Source organism: Cibotium barometz, chromosome 42 (assembly GCF_041138505.1).
Source record: "Cibotium barometz isolate CiBa-2024 chromosome 42, ASM4113850v1, whole genome shotgun sequence".
NCBI lineage: Eukaryota > Viridiplantae > Streptophyta > Polypodiopsida > Cyatheales > Cibotiaceae > Cibotium > Cibotium barometz.
The window spans coordinates 22,992,639-23,012,354 of record NC_141087.1 but is presented as its reverse complement, the minus strand read 5'-3'; the positions used below and the strand labels follow the sequence as shown (position 1 = coordinate 23,012,354).

Genomic DNA, 19,716 nt, shown 5'->3' with positions numbered 1-19,716 from the left:
GCAAGCGGGGGGCGGAAGGAAAACAGGCGCGAGGAGGGGGGGGGAGCGAGGGTGCGCAGAGGAGGGTGAGGCGGGGAGCTTCAGCGAGCAGCGAGACCCGTTGTATGGCAAAGTTGGCATGTCCTGTCCTCTGGTGCAGCTTCTCTCGGCCCATATCTGGTTGTCTCCACTCTCAACTGGTGGGATGAGGTGCGGATTTGTCCAATGGCACACCACACCCCTAATGAGAGATGTGTATCCATGTAGTGTGGGCGTATGATGAAGCCGTCCTTCGTCATGTGAAGAAGATGGTCTCTAATGAAATACTCCAAGGGGGGGGGGGGGTCGGCCCATTCCGGCTTCTATGCGGTGTTATGTGTGCAACTTTTATTTTCAGCTTTGCAGATTGTTTAATGGCTGTGATTAAATGCCAAAATGTTTAATTGTGCTTATGGTCAAGCGATGCACGTCCACTCCTGCGCTTCCCGTGCGAGTTGTTACATTAGAGCTACGTAGGTCATTCTTCCAGCCTTAGGTGTCAGGGTCAGTCCCATAACCCACTTCGAGAACAAAGCATGTAGGTCACCCTAGGCTAAGTCAGTCACATAGAAGCATATAGCAGGCATGCAGGACATTGGCTTAGGCTTACCTTAGGGCCAGCTAAGGGCCCTTTTCCCATGGAACATCAAAAAGGGCTAGATATAAGCCTAAGTGGCAGTCGGCCAGCACAGGCTTTGTGCAGCCACACGTGGGGGTTAACTTTCAGCATTTATGAGCATTAGCAGCAAGCGCAGCATTTAAAGGCTATTTTCAGCAAGTCGTGGGCTGGAATAACTGGCCGACAGCCATTTGTTTCCACCGACTAGCAGCCTGGACTCATATAAAAGCAGCCCCTCAGCCCATCGCATAAACCATCTCATAAAATCAGTCCTTTCTCATAGAACCTAGTGCAGATATGTATGCTTGAAGCCTTTGGTCTTTGCAAGCATAAATTACAGCCAAGCACTTAGTGCTTCAGTCCAAGGCAGCCCCAAAGTTTGCTTCAGCAGTCAGCCTTCAGTAGTGCATCTCCCTTAGTAGATCTAGGTCTGCATAAGGCTATCCGAAGTGGCTTCAAAGTTGGCTTCATACCGCTTGATGGTTCATTAGACGTCCGGTCTACACGTCCTTGCGTTTGTAGTCTCCGTCAGTCACAAGTCTCAGTAAGGTCTTTGCATTGTAACAATTCTCCAAAGTAATATAAGCAAATACTCGTGCTTACAGGGGGGGTCCTTCAATGTTTAATTTAGGACCCAATCTAGTGTTGTCTCTGCTTCTTCTCTCTCTCTCTCTCTCCCCAGCTCTACCTCCTGTGTATAAAAGATTGCTTCATGCTCACTTCATAAAGGTATAAAGAAGGTCTTCTTGTGTGTTACACGATCTAGCCAGTTGCATGTTATAGAAGGTACTTCTTGACACAAACAAAGCTTTCGGAGAAGCATATGAGGATGGCAAATTGCTTGTGTCTATGTTTCATTTTCAGATTATGCACACGCTAGGAAAGAAGAATGTGGTGGCAGATGCATTGTCCAAAAAGCCATGTGTTTGGGGTGTCAATTGCCTTACATGGGGACTTGTCTGCCATGCATGAATTGTATTATACAGATGCTGGTTTTGGGTATATATGGACTGATTTAGTGGCTAGATATGCACATGCCTCTTATGTGATCAAAGAGGGGTATCTCATGAAGGATAATTGCCTATATGTCGTGTCAAACATGAGGCAAAAGATCATTGATGAGTGCCATGCTCCTCCGTATGCAAGACATAGAGGTATCATACCTACTACTCGCATTATTGAGCGCTATTTCTTTTGGCCTAGTGTGCGCAAGGATATTGAGGCATATGTGCATGCATGTCTCACATGTCAGAAGGTCAAGTTTGACAATCAAAAGGCTCAGGTTTGCTTCAGCCATTGCCTATTCCCTCGTAGCCATGGGAAAGTAATGCAATGGACTTTATCATGGATTTGCCTCGTGCTCCAGCAAGGCAATGTTGCTATTTGGATCATTGTTGATAGGTTTAGCAATTAAGCACACTTATTGCCGTTTAGAAAGACCATTAAGCTTGAGCATATGGTCAAGATATTTGTGGCACAAGTGTTCAAACACTATGGTATGCCTAAGTCCATTGTGGGGGATAGAGATCCTGTCATGGCCCTGTGAAAATGGAACAGCACAAGTGTGGGCATGGTGGTTGCTGAGTCAGAATATTGAATGATTCACATGGGGGGTGCCCGGACAGAGTTAATGATGTGTGGACATCCCTAGGTGTGAAGGGGGGAACTAGAACATTAGAATTTTAATGTTTTATTAAAGTTGCTCCTAGGCCTTAGTGGCCCCTAGGGAACTTTAATAAGTATTAAAGTGGGGGGCCCTAGGATTATTATGGAGAGGGGGCAACTCCACTTTTGGAGTGTGTGCGTCTCTCTCCTCTCTCTCTCTCTAGCTTTTGGAGAAACGTGGAGAATACTTGCTAGTTCTCATGCGTGGAAAAGCAGGAGGAGGAGTCGACTGAGAAGGTGTGCTGCTGCTGTTTTCTGTGTGCAAACCAGCCGTACAGCCTTGTACGGACAGGCTGCTGCAAGTACTCTCTTCTGGAACTAGCTGCGCACAGTTGGCTGCGTGTACATCTGCTGTACCAGGCGACTGTACCAGGCGGCTGCTGGTTCTGGTACAGGCCGTACAACACTGTACAACTGCCGTACAGTGTACGGACAGCTTTGGAGCAGGCAGCGCTGGACTGTGTTCAGACGGGTACAGCTGAGAGCAGGCGCCTCATCTGTTGCAGGCGGCGCAGGCGACCAGCATCCAGACAGCAGGCGGGTACTTTTGGTTACTGCAGGTACAGCCCGTACAGTCTTGTACGGACAGGTACCAACTTGTACGGACAGGTACCAACTAGTACAGATTGGTACAGTGTTGTTTTTCAGGACTGTACAGACAGGTACAGCACTGAGGTGGACACAAGGAGGAGGGTACAGACAAGTACATACACACGTGTGAAGCAGGGTTGTGGAAACAAGTGCCTGCAAGTACAGATTGGTACCGTTACTTTCTCCAGTGCAGATACACGGGCTGATTTTGGTAAGCTCCGCATCTGTTCATCTATCTCTCTTTCTACTGCTTTATGTCTGTTGCAGATTTGAGCTATCTGGCCCCTTGTGAGAGGAGGGGTATGGCAGATTGACAAGGGTGGAGACAGAGGTTGAACAGTATATGTATGTATGAGCTGAGATGTTGAATCATGTGCTTGAGTTATGCCAGATGTATGCTCATGGCTGCCCTGCTTAGTGGTCTTGGCTGATCAGAGGGAGGCACAGTGTGTTGCTTTGAGACACAGATCTGTGTGCGTGAATCCTGTGTGCTAAGAGGTATTGTGGGCTGTCAGATTGGACATACAGGTGTAATCTCTTGGCTGATTTTTGTTGTACTCAGCCTTTCATACTTTTGAAATTGAATAAAGAAATACCGCAAGGGGCGCCAAGCTTTGGGGCCAACTGGTGTCGCTTTGTTTTTAGATTTGGGCACTCTAGCTCCAATTTGTTTTGTTTTCATATCTAGACTACAAGTGGAAGGGTGACTGCTAGTCCACCGCACTTTGGTTTCTACCAGAGGGCCGGTTTCAAGGTTCCGTTGCCGGGACCAATCATCAACTTTCTGAAGGGGGTGAGCTCGTGGTTGCCTCGAAGAAAGCCATCGCTGAAAATTCAGCAACCATGTCTGATACAGAGGATGAGTACTTCTATCATGAAGAGGAAGATCAAGAGACTTCTCCTGAGAGAGATGTATCTGAGGATAATCTTGCAGGAGAACAGGCTGTAGATGTTGAGCAATATGAGGATGTAACACAGCCAGAAGATGTACTTGGTAAAGAGGATGATGATGCTCGGTTTAAAGATCGTTTGGCTGGTGTTATGGATGTATTTATGCAGCTCACACAAAGTGAGAGGTTTGCTGAATTTATGAGATCCCGAACAGAGCCCGAGAAGAAGAAGAAGAAGGTTCGTTCTAAGAATCTTCCTCAAGGTCATAGTGGTGCCATCCCACAGGATCCATCTTTTGGCCAGTTTCCGAACATGCTCCATGCTTATGGAGCAAACTCACAGAGTTCCTTCTTTGGACAGCCACCTATTCCTCAGCAGAATATGCATCCAGGTTATTTTGGTGGTGGCTCGGTGTTCCAATCTATGACTGGGGGTTACCCTCAGGGAGGCATGGGTATGCACGGGCCTTTTGGAGCTAATTTTCAGCCTGGTATGCAGGGGAATATGTATGGTGGTATGCAGTCTGGTATGCAAGGAAATATGTTTGGGGTCATGCAACCTGGAATACAAGGCAATATGTTTGGTGGTATGCAGCCAGGTATGCATAATGGAATGTTTGGAAACATGGCTGGAATGTATGGTATGCCAGTGGGAATGGGAAATGTTGACCCAATGATGGGCATGAATGTTGGGGGCAACAATCTTGCGAAACCACTTCCATATGATAATCTAACGCCTATGGAAAAGGCGAAAGATTACAAGGAAGGGGGAGCTGCAGTGAAGTTTGATACATTCAGTGGGGCCAAAGATAAATTGAAAGCACTTACCTTTTTACAGCAGTTTGATGCTGCTTTTTCTGGTGGGAATTACATAGAGTCCTCTAAGGTGAGGAAAGCTGCCACTTTTCTCAAGGGCAATGCTTTGCAGTGGTGGTCTACTCTTCTTTTGCAGGGCATAGCACCCACTACATGGGTCCAATTTAAACAGGTTTTCTCTTCCGTATGGCTCACATCTACATTTGAGGTGGATGTTATGACCGCATGGCACAAATTGGATGCTTCAAAGTGTGATAATTTGGAGGATTATAACAAGAAGTTTTGGGAAGCTTTACTCCCAGTGACTTCTTACCGTGCAGTGCCATTGTCTGAGCAGGTAGAGAAGTATTGTTGTGGGCTGCCCTAGGAGGTACGAGATTATTGTATCAAGACAAGAGTAACGAACATGTCACAGATGATTGAAAATGCTATGACAACTAATGCGTTACTCACTGGTGGATCATCCGGGTTTAAAGGCAGTAAGAACTTGAGCAAGAAAGCTGAAAAATCTGGGCATGCTTCTCGTGATGCTAAAGGGTCTTCAGAGACGAAGTATAAGAAGTTGCCAATGCCCAAGAGGACTTCTGAGGAAAGACAGGCTTTGAGAGATGCTCATAAGTGTTTTTACTGTACTGAAGAGGGGCATATGTCATTCAATTGTCCCAAAAGAAAGTCCCAAAAGGACTCTGACAATAAAGGAGAGCCCAAGTCAAAGAAACCAAAACCTTCTGCAGGCTTAGTTCCTGATCTTGTGGGGGAACAGCCAGGTGGTGAAGCAATAGAGTTGTGCAGGGCATGGGGCAAAGTGAGAGATCAGAATGCCTTGATCTTCTTTGACACAGGTGCTAGAGTCAACTTCATTTCACCAGATTTGGCTGGCCGATTGGGGATTCGCGCAGAGGAGATGGGGCCGTTACATGAGGCTAATATGGCTTGTCCAGGGTATGCAGAACCCGTTACTCCTATCATTGGGAAGCTTCGGCTTCATTTGCAGGGTTATGTGGACAGTGAAGAGTTCTTTATCATGCCACTTGATGGCTGTGAAGTTTTGTTGGGGATGCCATGGTGCCACAGAGTACATGCGGTGGTGGATACTTACAATAGGAAAATCACTCTGACTCATAGAGGGAAAGAACATGTATTGGATGTAAAACTCAAAGGGGAATCTGTTCCTATTGTATCCGCTTCGGTGATTTCATCAGTAATGAAAAAGCATCTTTTTGCGTACTTGATTTATGTAAAGGATGCACAGGATGATGAGTCTAAGTCTAATTTGTCTATGTTAGATAAGGACAGGACTGATTTCTTATGTGGGTTTCAAGATTGTTTTTTCGAGTCATTGCCAGGAGAACTTCCTCCTGAGAGGCCAGAAGATCATGCCATTGATCTGATTCCTAGAAGTACTCCACCGAATAGACCGCCGTACCGTGTTAGTGCAGCCCAACAAGAAGAGATTATGAGTCAGGTGCAGGAGCTTTTGAATAAAGGGTTGATACAGCCTAGCTCATCACCCTTTTGCTCACCTGTGCTCTTAGTGTAGAAAAAGGATGGTTCTTGGCGCATGTGTATTGATTACAGGGCGCTGAACAAGAATACCATCAAGAATCGATTCCCCATACCGAGGATCGATGACATTTTGGACCGCTTACAGGGCTCCACAGTCTTTAGTCGTATTGACTTGAAAAGCGGGTATCATCAGATACGCATTAGACCCGAGGATGTGCATAAGACAGCATTCCGAACCACGTTTGGATTGTATGAGTTCTTGGTTATGCCCTTTGGTTTGACAAATGCGCCTGCCACATTTAACAGAATGATGGACAGGATTTTCAGGCCTCATAGAGAGTTTATGGGCACATTCTTTGATGATATGATTGTGCATTCACAAACTGAGGAAGAGCATAGAAGGCATTTGGCCATTGTGTTTTCAGAACTCAGAAACCATAGGCTGGTTGTTAATGGCAAGAAGAGTTTTGCAGGAGATACATTTCTTGGGGCATATTGTGTCTGTGCATGGAGTCTGTATGGATCTAGCAAAGGTGGAAGCAATACTTAATTGGCCAGCTTTGAGGACCGTGCATGATGTACGCAGTTTTCTAGGATTGTGTTCCTATTACAGGCGGTACATACGGCACTTTGCTGAAATTGCTTCACCTCTTCATGCCTTGACAAAGAAGGCAACTCCGTTTAGATGGGCTGATCGGGAAATTACAGCATTCAAAAAGCTCAAAGAAAAGCTTACTTCGGACCCAGTATTGGTGTTACCGGACCTCCGAAAGACTTTTGTTGTCCAGTGTGATGCATGTGGAAGTAGCATTGGTGCAGTTCTCATGCAAGAGAGACATGTCATAGTCTATGAGAGTAGAATATTGCAAGATGGTGAGAAGCATTTACAGGTTTATGAGAAAGAGATGTTGGCTGTAATTCACGCTCTTTCTACATGGAAACACTACTTGCTTGGGGCTGATTTTACTGTGCAGACAGATCATCAGACCTTGCGCTATTTCCTCACGCAGACTAAGCTTTCAGAGAAACATATGCGTTGGGCAAACTTTTTGTCAATGTTTCACTTCCAGATTGTGCATGTGGAAGGCAAAAAGAATGTAGGGTAGATGCTTTGTTACGCAAGCCGCAGGTCTCTGCAGTTTCACTTGCTTATCATCATGAGCTTGATGAAATGAAAGAGCAGTATGCCCATGATGAGGACTTTGAAAGGTTGTATGATACAGATGTCTGAGGGTCAGCGGCATGAGCACTATACTCTCAGAGATGGGTTTTTATTGATGCATGGCAGACTGTGTCTTACCAGGCCATTGTGAATCAAGGTTATGATTGAAAGTCATGCTCCACCGTATGCAGGTCATAGAGGTATTGACGCCACGGTCAAAGCAGTGGAGACTTTCTTTTATTGGCCAACCTTGAGAAGAGATGTTGATGCCTTTGTGAGGCAATGCATCGTATGTCAGAAGGTAAAGTTTAACCGTCAGAAGACACCAGGGTTATTACAGCCTTTACCTATTCCAGATAGACCTTGGGAGAGCATTGCCTTGGATTTTATATTTGATCTTCCACGGACACAAACGGGCAATGATGGCATTTGGACTATCATATGCAGGTTTAGTAAGCAGGCTCATTTCATTCCCGTGCGTAAGACGATCAAAGTGGATCATATGGTGAAGTTGTTCATGGCGAACATCTTCAAGTATCATGGCTTGCCTACGTCTATCATTAGTGACCGTGATCCACGGATGACGAGTTTGTTCTGGAGAGGGTTGTTTGACAACATGGGTACAACTCTCAAGTTTTCATCGTCATTTCATCCACAAACAGATGGTTAGTCAGAAGAGGCTAACTCTACAGTGTTGGATCTTCTTAAGTGTTATGTGTCAGAGCACAAGCAACAATGGGAAAAGTATCTTCCTTTGGTGGAGTTTGCATATAACAACACTGTACATACCTCGACAGGCAAGGCGCCTTTTGAGATTGTGGAAGGAGGGAAGAAGGTACCACCCATTTTGCATACAAAGGATAAGATCTTTGAGGCTGATCAGTATGTGGAGAGTCTGGATGAAGCTTATCGGAGAGTTAAGTTGGCACTCCAGAAAACTCAGCAGAAGCAAAAGAAAGCCGCAGACCGTCACAGACGTGATTTACAGTTTGCATTGGGTGATTGGGTTCTTTTGCGCTTTGAAAAGGCTAGACTCAAGAAGATGAAGGGTAAAGAGCGCTTATTCCCTAAATTGAGCATGCGTTATTATGGGCCTTTTCAGGTATTGGAAAAGATTGGTGAGGTAGCCTATCGCTTGAAGCTACCAGATCACTGGAGGATTCACAATGCTTTTCACGTGAGTCTTCTTAGACCTTTCCGTGGGGATGTGCCTGAGGATGTATCAGATGAGGCTCAGCCGGAAGTTGAGGAACTTGATGAGGTTCTAATTCCAGAGCAGATACTGGCACATAAGGAAAGAAAGGTACGAGGTAAAGTTTCCCGTCGCTATGTTGTGAAGTTCAAGAACTATTCACCGATGGATGCGAAGTGGATGGAGGAAGGTGACTTAACAGATTCACCTCAGGTTTTGCAGCTTTATCTCGATGCCTTTGAGTTAGAGCCAACTCTTGTTGTGGCTCATTCAGGTTCAACAGAGCATGGGTCTGGAGCATTACCTGATGCTCAAGAGGGGGGTAGCACCTCCACTCCCTTGATACAGACAGGCTCAGATGACATCTAGAGGTCGCTTGGTGCAGTTTTTATCTCATCCGAAGGTACTGAGGCTGACAGTACATCTGTTTATGGGACTTCTATGATATATGTGTACTAGTCACATGGGATTTTGTGGATATGTATGGTTCACAGTGGTATACAACTTGGACTATTACTATGCCATTGGTTTGCAGTGAATGTTGATACATGTGCATGGCTTAGAGAGATTGGGACGCTGATCTTGCCATACTGTATATTTCACTTTGGATATTTTGCTGTATCACCAGAATGCAATCGAGGACGCTTGCCATTTTTCAAGAGGGGGGTATGTCATGGCCCTGTGAAAATGGAACAGCACAAGTGTGGGCATGGTGGTTGCTGAGTCAGAATATTGAATGATTCACATGGGGGGTGCCCGGACAGAGTTAATGATGTGTGGACATCCCTAGGTGTGAAGGGGGGAACTAGAACATTAGAATTTTAATGTTTTATTAAAGTTGCCCCTAGGCCTTAGTGGCCCCTAGGGAACTTTAATAAGTATTAAAGTGGGGGGCCCTAGGATTATTATGGAGAGGGGGCAACTCCACTTTTGGAGTGTGTGCTTCTCTCTCCTCTCTCTCTCTCTAGCTTTTGGAGAAACGTGGAGAATACTTGCTAGTTCTCATGCGTGGAAAAGCAGGAGGAGGAGGAGTCGACTGAGAAGGTGTGCTGCTGCTGTTTTCTGTGTGCAAACCAGCCGTACAGCCCTGTACGGACAGGCTGCTGCAAGTACTCTCTTCTGGAACTAGCTGCGCACAGTTGGCTGCGTGTACATCTGCTGTACCAGGCGACTGTAGCAGGCGGCTGCTGGTTCTGGTACAGGCCGTACAACACTGTACGACTGCCGTACAGTGTACGGACAGCTTTGGAGCAGGCAGCGCTGGACTGTGTTCAGACGGGTACAGCTGAGAGCAGGCGCCTCATCTGTTGCAGGCGGCGCAGGCGACCAGCATCCAGACAGCAGGCGGGTACTTTTGGTTACTGTAGGTACAGCCCGTACAGTCTTGTACGGACAAGTACCAACTAGTACAGACTGGTACAGTGCTGTTTTTCAGGACTGTACAGACAGGTACAGCACTGAGGTGGACACAAGGAGGAGGGTACAGACAAGTACATACACACGTGTGAAGCAGGGTTGTGGAAACAAGTGCCTGCAAGTACAGATTGGTACCGTTACTTCCTCCAGTGCAGATACACGGGCTGATTTTGGTAAGCTCCGCATCTGTTCATCTATCTCTCTTTCTACTGCTTTATGTCTGTTGTTGCAGATTTGAGCTATCTGGCCCCTTGTGAGAGGAGGGGTATGGCAGATTGACAAGGGTGGAGACAGAGGTTGAACAGTACATGTATGTATGAGCTGAGATGTTGAATCATGTGCTTGAGTTATGCCAGATGTATGCTCATGGCTGCCTTGCTTAGTGGTCTTGGCTGATCAGAGGGAGGCATAGTGTGTTGCTTTGAGACAGAGATCTGTGTGCGTGAATCCTGTGTGCTAAGAGGTATTGTGGGCTGTCAGATTGGACATACAGGTGTAATCTCTTGGCTGATTTTTGTTGTACTCAGCCTTTCATACTTTTGAAATTGAATAAAGAAATACCGCAAGGGGCGCCAAGCTTTGGGGCCAACTGGTGTCGCTTTGTTTTTAGATTTGGGCACTCTAGCTCCAATCTGTTTTGTTTTCATATCTAGACTACAAGTGGAAGGGTGACTGCTAGTCCACCGCACTTTGGTTTCTACCAGAGGCCGGTTTCAGATCCCAGGACTATGAGCGTGTTTTGGAGAGTTTTCTTTGACAATATGGGGACCCGTAGTGTGTCTAGGACGTGGAATCTGCTGCTAGGGATCCCAGTCCAGGTTTTCCACGGAGCTGGTTCTGTGCTCGAGAAGACCTGCTATTTACAAGTTCCAGGTACTTGAGATATATCCATTGCATAATGCATATGCACGCATCTCTGCCTGCTTGAAACTGTTTGGCTGACGAACGCAAGAACTAGAATGTTTCGGCCTACTGCTGCCAACATTTGGCAAGCCATCCACCATCTGGTCCCGGAAAGCCTGTTGTAGCATATCCACATTCAAGTGGTCATGACGAAACTACCGCACATCACCCAATTGAGAACCTGTAAGACAGAGTGCTGAGAGTTTGTAAATCCCATTCTCCACTCCACCTTCCCATACAACTTGGCCTGTCGCTTTGTCTCGGAGAGCAACAAAATGCTCCTCAAACTCCACCTGTACACCAGTCTTGCAAACCTTATGCACTGACAACATATGAAAACCAAGAGATGGGACAAAAAGAACATGGGAGGAATGCTTCCCCCCTCTGCCATCGGGAACGATCTCTAACTTGCCCTCATTGTGAATAGGGATAGTGGACTCGCCACCAATCAGGATGTGACTTGCGTGCCTCCAAAGATCTTGTAATAACTCTTGGGAAGGAGTCATGTGCCTGGAGGCACCACTGTCTAGAATCCAATCCCGAGTGTCCCTAGTAGTGAGTCCAACCGCATCCCTGCTCGAAGAAGATGAAACGCCGGTGTCCATAATCTCCAAGTGCACAAATGCTGGAGTCTTCACGGTTACTGTTGAGGAATCTTCGCCCTTCTTGGTGTTCCGCTTAGGACATTTTCTCCAATAATGGCCTTTCTCGCCACAATTGTTACAGGTCCTCTTTGCCTTCAAGGCGTCACGATCCACGTGGGGCTCCTGCTCGGAAGACTTCTCTTGTGAAGACTTCCCTTTGTCCTTACTGCGGCCTTGTGATCGTTGGCTAGTCAAGGCCTCGGAACATCCGCCCTGTGGAGGGTTTGAAAAACGCTCTTCTTGGTCCAAGACCATAGGCACAAGCTCCTCCCATGTGATGGTGCTAAGCCTGCCACTAGTGATCAAAGAGGAGTAAAATACTGAGTATTGAGAGGTCAGATGAGACAGCAAAGTGATGGCCATGTCCTCTGAAGATATCTCCTTCCCAATCTAAAGCACCTCCTACTGAAGAGCCTGCAACTTGTTGATGTGCTCCTGCATCGTCGACAACTTTGCAGGATCCATCACCCGCATCTGAACTTCCAAGGAGATCCGCTTCATGGGTGATACCCTGTTATACAGAGAAGCCAAATGCTGCCAAATCCCTCTGGCCAGCGTAATATGTTTGATATGATTAATCACCTGTGGTGTGCAATTAAGCAAGATGAAAGAACGCACACAGGCATTGACACGATCCCACAACTATGCCTGAGCCTTCCATTCTTTCCGAGTAGAGGGTAATAACCCCTCATCCTCCAACTGCGTCCGTGGAACACCAACAATAATAAAATCAGCCAAGTCATAAGACTCCAATACAAACTCCATCATTACCTTCCATATGCCGTAGTTGGTCCCGTCCAATTGTCGATCCACGGGGAACGTGGGGAGAGTAGGGATCTTCACGTGCTTCTTAGCCATCTCAAGCAAGTCTGCCATCTCAAGGGTTCACAAGGTCTTGTGAAGGGAGGGTGGGTGGGAAAAAAGAAGAAGAGGTTGCAAATAATATGCAAGGTGGCTGTCCAACGGTGATGGCCGCCTTCTACCCGATCTCCAAGTCCCGAACAGCCCAAGCAATCTCCAATCAGCACCTCAAATCAGCAAACCCTCGAGGTCCCAGTGTCTCCAAGCTTCAAGCCACCTGGGGCTCTGTTACCATGTCAGAATGCACAGCGGAAATGAAGACAACTGCTGTAGAGAGGAAAACGCAGATGAGAGAGAGAGAGAGAAGCTGTGTAACTCTGCTATATACACAAGAAAATCCCGGAATCTACAATGGAAAGTGTGGGGGGCAAGGGGCCATTTTATATGGCCCCAGACTACTGGTCGGCCAGTCCAAAACAGGCCGACAACAGCACATATGCTCACGACCAGCAGCAGTAGCCCACGACCAGCACAAAACAGGTCAGCCAGGTATACATCAGTCGGCCAATGCTGCACAGGACAAGTCGGGTAGCAGACCAGTAGTCGGCCAGCAAAAGGAGACAGCCGACAGCCCTCCCACACCCAGAAAAATGGGAAAAAATTACATGGAAGTGAGGAAAAATAGGGAAACACCAAAATTGGGCGGGCACATGCACAACAGAGGCCTTGGTGTAATGTACAGGCAGGAGATGACTGCTAACAGTGTCCAATTCATAGGCAGGGGACGCCCACTCGTGAACCGTGCGAATGCCTTGTTTTTTGACATGGTTTGTGGCATGTGAACAAGTGGTAAGTACTATTCTAGACCTTTATTCACATTCATTAAAGTCGGGCACTGGCCACTGGCCACTGGCTAGTACCTGGGGCCCAATAGACCTTTGTGTGTGGGCACCCTTAGCCATATAAACACACATTAATGTGTGAACTATTGAGGTGGGTTGTGCACTTGGCTCTGGGGGTTGGACCCCTTCCACCTCAAGCCCACCAAACTCTCCCACGATTGCTCTTGCCCCCTTCTATCTCACGTTTGACAGCTGGCGCATCTCTCCCTACTTCATCTGCAAGTCGAGTAGCTCCAAGTGCTGCTCTCTGCTGCCGTATAGTGCTACCTGTTGTACCCGATTGTGTACTTGAACTGTACTTGCTGTACCAGCAATACCCGACTCTACCTACTGTTGTACCCACAGTACCCGATTGTGTACCAGTTGTACCCTGACTACTGTACTTGCAAGTACATGCTGAAAACCTTACAAGTACATGCTATATCTACAGTATCAGATGTACGTGCTGTGCACCAGCACCAAGTGTACCTGTTTGAGTACCTGCTATTGACACCGCGTACCAATTCTTGTTCATGCACTCATACCAAGAAGCCACAGTCTCTACGAGGGTGTGAGCCAGGCTCTAGTATGAGAGCGCTTGTTTGTGCGTGGTCTTGGAACGACAGTTTCGTGTTCTCCCTCCAGGTGTATGAGGTTGGTGGCCATGCTACTTTGAGTCATTCGACGAGTTTGGCATCGACAGTTTACTCTGACACACTTTTGTCTGGGTAACTTGTCTTCATACTTGCATTGCATTGGATTATCTGGCAGGTGCGCCCTTGGAACTTTGTACAGATTAAATACTCCAATAATATACTTCAGTATTTGGGGGGGGGGGGCATTCGCGGCCCGCCTGTCTCTTTTGTAGATTATCTTGTGCAATGATGTATCATTCAGTTGTTTTGTGCAATGTAGCTTTTACATTTTAAGTGTTGATGTGCGGATTGCACCACGAAGCTCAACATCTCATATGGGAGTTTTCTAACTACATCTGCATTTAGCTGAGAAATACTTAAATTTTTGTTAACGCACGTTGCCTATTTTGCAGGCTGCAGCTGTTTTGATTGCATGCCAAAGTTGGCGGGGATCTTCACTATTTAGAAGTATGTTCAGTGGCTTTCTGTTTCCCTACTTGCATATAAGTACACCTTACTTATCACGTTGATTTCTATGGTTTTCTTAACTGGACTGCCTGCTGTTGGCACAGGCTGCCCTTTCTTTTTGCTCCACATGAAGGGCGCAGCTGTGCAAACAAGACCCATAAGCAATTGGTCTGACTGTCAACAAGAAGGGGGCAAGGTTAGTCCAAGAGTATTGTGCAAAAGCTCAAAGTTGAGGTGATAAGGTATCTGAGCTAGAGTGGCATGCTTGTTTTCATTATATTATGGCAGGTTATTGTAGCCTTCTATGATCCATGTCAAGATCGCAAGTTCCCAGGATGGCCACTACGTAATCTCCTTACTTTGGCTGCAGTACAATGGCGTTGCCAAAATGTGCAAGTCTTCTGTTACCAAGAAGAAAAGGGCCAGGCTGATTTGGAGCAGTGCCTTATTGGAGATATAACACTTCCAGAACTTTCAGGTGGTTGTGTTTTTTTTATTTTTGTTCTTTCCATCTCTCTTGGGGTGCATCTAGCTCATAGTTCGGGAAACAGCTGAAACGATTTCAGCTGTTTTTCCCCACACCATTTCCATACAACATGTGCTTTGCTCTTTCTTCTCACTTTACTCTCCTATTTTCTTACATCTCCATGTGTTTCTCCTCTCGCTTCTGCCCTCCCCAACTATTTGGCATCTCCCTTGCTGATGTGGTGTTTCTGTGCTTCATCCACCTAAATAATTCTGCTCCCATGACCCAGCCTGTTGACAAGTAGGATAAGCTCTTTAGCTAGTAATTAACTAGCTTTATTTTTAGCAGTTTCTACTGATGGTCAGATGCAAGTTCCAGAAGCTGTGGGGTGGGAATATAATGTCCAACAGAAAGCGGCACCTAAAATGGGACCCAAAATGGTTGATCTCGCTTCATCTATGGACCCTGCCAGGTGCGCCTTTGGGATATGATTTTGAACTTTACTTGTCTTTTACTTGGATCATCTCTCTGATACAAGGTTTGCAAGCTATCTCATATATGGAAAGTTTGCAGGCTAGCTCAGTCTGCAGCAGATTTGAATCTCAAATTAATGAGATGGCGCCTTCTACCTTCTCTCAACATTGATCTACTGTCCAACACAAAGTGCCTACTTCTAGGAGCGGGTACACTAGGCTGTCAGGTGGCACGTGGTCTTGTGGTATGTGTTATGTTCGTAGGTGCCATAAGACCACAGTCTTATGGCAATGATGATTTGGGTTAATCTTAACCTTATTGAGTTATATTTATGTTGAAACCTTTCAGGCATGGGGTATACGATGTATCACTTTTGTGGACTGTGGCCGTGTAGCCATGTCAAATCCAGTTCGACAATCACTGTATAATTTTGATGATTGTCTCAATGGTGGCAAACCAAAGGCTGAAGCAGCTGCTGAAAGCCTGAGGCGTATCTTCCCTGGTGTGGTATTTGACCACACCCCATCTGTTCTCCACATTATTGACTTTATTGATTTTTGTCTTGCTTTCCTGGCTTTAGCTGAAATATGTTGCTGCCCAAACAGGAGGCGACTGGTGTTGTATTGACAATACCCATGCCCGGACACAGTGTAACAGAGAGCGAAGTGATGGACGTCATGAAGACTTGCGGTCAATTACAAGAGTTAGTGGATGAGCATGATGTGGTTTTTCTTCTAACTGATACTCGAGAAAGTCGCTGGTTACCCACTCTTCTTTGTGCAAATGCGAACAAGATAAGAGGCGTTTGATGCTCCATTTTTCCTTGGGGTTTGGATTTAATATCATGAAGAGGCTTAAAACTCTGTTTTTTTCCTCTCAGATTGCTATCAATGCTGCCCTAGGTTTTGATACCTATCTCGTGATGCGGCATGGTGCTGGACCTTGCTTGCATGAGCTCAGTTCGGAAAACAAGGATACAGCTGCAGAAGAGGCATCTGTGGGTTCGGAAAAGACAAGGCTTGGATGCTATTTTTGCAATGATGTTGTTGCTCCAGAGGATGTGAGTTACCTGTGAAAATAGCTTAGTGGTTTTCAGACAAACCAGCTAGATAAGGATACCTTGAGTAGGATTAAGGTTTCATATATTTTAAACCTTATAGTTATGATGAAATGTGGCAGTCTACAGCAAATCAAACTTTGGATCAGCAATGCACTGTCACGCGGCCAGGCGTTGCACCAATTGCAGCTGCACTTGCTGTGGAGCTCACTGTCAACCTCCTCCACCATCCCTTCAGGCAAGTCTTGCTTTTCCAAGATTTACTGCCCTGTTCAAACAGAGATGTAGATGAGCGTCGTTGCATTGAGCAGGTAAAGAAAAGAGATCACCATTTTTGATTGCAGGGTAGATGCTCCTGCAGACAAGGGGCATTCACCCATTGTTGAACCTCTTGGCATTTTGCCTCATCAAATCCGAGGTTTTGCTTCAAATTTTTCACAGTTGGTGATTGTGGGATCTGCCTTCAGTAAATGCACAGCTTGTTCACCCCATGTAAGCTCTTCTTTCAAGAGTTCTGTATGTCAAATTTTGCAACACAATTCTTCAACTCTCTGATTAAAATTTGGTAAGATTGATCTAACAGGTTGTAGCTGAGTATCGGCGGAGTGGGTTGGACTTTCTGATGCAAGTTTTCAATCATCCAACGTATTTGGAAGATCTTACTGGTCTCACAGATCTACTTAATGCAACCAAGCATATCTCAATTGATTGGGAGGATGATTCTGAGGAGTCCATTTGAAGGCTTTTGCCGATTGCATGTACTGCTGTTTTCACGGAAAAGCTAAAAGGACTTGTACACATTTTTATTTTTTTTCATGGAAAAGCTAAAAGGAAATGTACACATTTTTAATTTATTTTCTGAGGTGATTTTGATGTTGGATAGACATGGCAGTAGACCTCAGGGCTATCAGGTCAATGATGGTGGTTATTATGAGTAGCACAGAGGAGCCTTAGGATATTGTGACTACAAAGATTAACACAAATAGTTGCCAGGCATTCCATGAAATGCAACGTGTACTTAATTGTGACACGTGCTTTCTAAAGATTGCAAGGTGTGCTCTAGATAGTTGGACATCTTATTTCTAAGATTGCAAGTATGCCAAAGTTTTATTTTACCCTTTACCAGTAGCAGTTTAACAACTGGGAGCCCTTGTCTTAAATTAAAATGTAGGTTTGAAAAAGAAAATGGATTGGAGAAAGCTTCAGTATGCCTAGTCCAAGATGAGCTGTTCTCTATTGCTTTGACTTTCTGTATCCTAAGCACGATTGACTCTCTGCAGCACATGATTGACTCTGTGCATCATTCATGCAAAACCTTCAGCTAGAGCCATGTAGAGGTACTGTTATATCCCGACCAGCCTAGGGTTAGGACTAGGGATGTGTGCACTAACCCAAGATTAGGGTTAGAATTAACCCATGATTAGGGTTAAGGCTTAGCCAAGGGTGCGGGGACTTGGGAGGGTTCACATCTGCGCTAAGGGCGCTAGCAAGAAGAGGTCTTGATTGTCTAAGAGCTTCTAATTAATAGCATAGGGCTAATAATGGCTAGAAGCTTATAAATAAAGCAAGAAAGCATTATAAATAAAAGAAAACCACCTGTAGCTGGGTTATTACTATATGAGGGACCTAGGGTCACTTCTTAGACACGAGATCAAGGAGCCATATGGTAGCCTGGGGCTACTAAGGAAGCATGTTAGATCTCACACCCATGTAGCTCTCTCGGTGGGTGGCTACGGCTTGGTGGTATGCGATGCCAGGTTGGGGTCATCGGTGACTGCAGGCTCGCGCGGCAATCTGACCTCAGGCTCGCAGGTGGTTTGAGATATCGAACCTGCGGTTTCGTGGTGAGTTGCTAGCCACAATCTATCTCGGCGATCACGTGACATGTTCGACATTCAAGTCTATGGAAACCTTGGTATGGTTTCTCAAGTATGTTTTTTTTCTTGATCCACAGTGGTTCTATGTTAGATGATTCTTGGGCATGGTCTAGTGAAGACCTTGAGGTACCTCTTAACTGTAAAGAGTAAGACAAGATGGGCTTCCAGAATTAGGAATAGATGCAATTTCTAGATTTACCAGGTACTTTTAGGTTAGATTTGAAGGCATTGTTACTCTTTACTTTTGCAAAAAGGGGAAGAAAAACATGGAAAGAGGGAGGCTGTCGCCGTTGGGGATTGGTTCCTTTGACTCAGTGTTGACAAGGTCCCAACCTCATTCTCCTGTTTTTCCAGTGAGGTGCCATTGCCAACAGCTTTTAGTCATTTTCATTTGATCTTGCCAGCCAGCGTTGGGGAGGACACCATTGAAAAGTGTTGGTTGCCATGTCACATGCCACATCACAGTAAGCTTGATCTTATGAAGGTAATATGCTACCGAGGTGTCACATGATGAAGCCTTAATAAGAAACGAAGCCTCCATTTTAGGCTTTCCTAGCCTAATTAATACATAGAGTACTCGATTATTGTAGATCTTATACACAAAGATAAGTGCATGGTTTTGTAAAGCTAATGAACCTTACTTGGGGCATAAACACCACAATTTTCGCATAAAAGATCCAGAATATATGCCACGATGTCCTACTGGGCACCCATGCATTCCGCATGTATGTTGAGACTGTGCAGAGCCTAGGATAGAGTGAACATGCAAACATTGGACTTCGTTTCAAGGATTACCCCCTTCTACATCATTATGAGAGGCAGGTCTATACTTTGGCCAAGCGGTTGCTCAGGTCCGGAATCAAAACCTCTTCTTTACCACCACGAGCATTATCTCATGGAATGTGCAGGGTCTAGGGAGGCTTTCCATGTGCGATAGGAAGTGCCTTGTTAAGGATCAGCTCCACCCTGCCATTGGAGGTGGACCTCTGGATGTGTTGCTTCTACAAGAGCACAAATTGGATATGTTTCAGTTTGGTAAAACTGGTAAGATTGTTTTTGGGCACACTTTTTGGTCCTGTGCACAGGGGACCAAATGTGGGGTATGTATCTTAGTGTCAACATCACTTTTTCCTCATGTTATTGGCCATGGTGTTATCATACATGCTAGAGTACATTGGATTATAGTTATGTAAGAGGGACAATATGCACCTAATATATGGGGAGATAGGGTGGTCCTCTGTGGTATCATTACAAAACTGCTGCCCTAGGCTGGGTATCTTGAACATCTATGTGCCTAATATATGGTGAGAGAGGGTGGCTCTCTAGGGCGCCATCACAGAACTGCTACCCATTAGCTTGTTGGAGGATGATTTCAATATGGTTCATAGCCATGGACAAAAAGGGTGGCCGTGGGTAGAACAAAGCCCTTGGAGAGAGTCTCATGGGAGAGATTTATACTCTCCTTCTATGGCAAGGATCGTTTGGGATAGAGGATGATTTCCAGAGTGAAGTCCTAACTCTTTATCTTACTCATGGCATAACCATAAAAGCAGGAATGGCTACATCTTTGCACGGTTGGATAGATTCTATATGGATGACTAGGGCCTCGATAGAGGAGGCTCTATTGCCATCTTG

The 19,716-nt window shown here is 45.8% G+C and overlaps 1 protein-coding gene across 2 annotated transcripts in view; it reads left to right on the top strand.

The window, feature by feature from the left end:
* APG7 (ThiF family protein) overlaps nucleotides 1–17,063 on the top strand; it is a 57,079-nt gene extending 40,016 nt beyond the window's left edge. For both annotated transcript variants that reach the window (XM_086780845.1, XM_086780844.1), the window contains 11 exons: nucleotides 14,153–14,207; nucleotides 14,312–14,403; nucleotides 14,496–14,685; nucleotides 15,022–15,145; nucleotides 15,247–15,391; nucleotides 15,496–15,654; nucleotides 15,753–15,943; nucleotides 16,030–16,207; nucleotides 16,327–16,442; nucleotides 16,549–16,696; nucleotides 16,788–17,063. In XM_086780845.1, the coding sequence (XP_086636971.1) occupies nucleotides 14,153–14,207; nucleotides 14,312–14,403; nucleotides 14,496–14,685; nucleotides 15,022–15,145; nucleotides 15,247–15,391; nucleotides 15,496–15,654; nucleotides 15,753–15,943; nucleotides 16,030–16,207; nucleotides 16,327–16,442; nucleotides 16,549–16,696; nucleotides 16,788–16,943 (1,554 nt within the window). In that variant the 3' untranslated portion in view covers nucleotides 16,944–17,063. The remainder of the gene's footprint in view (nucleotides 1–14,152; nucleotides 14,208–14,311; nucleotides 14,404–14,495; nucleotides 14,686–15,021; nucleotides 15,146–15,246; nucleotides 15,392–15,495; nucleotides 15,655–15,752; nucleotides 15,944–16,029; nucleotides 16,208–16,326; nucleotides 16,443–16,548; nucleotides 16,697–16,787) is intronic.
* Nucleotides 17,064–19,716: the final 2,653 nt, after the last annotated feature.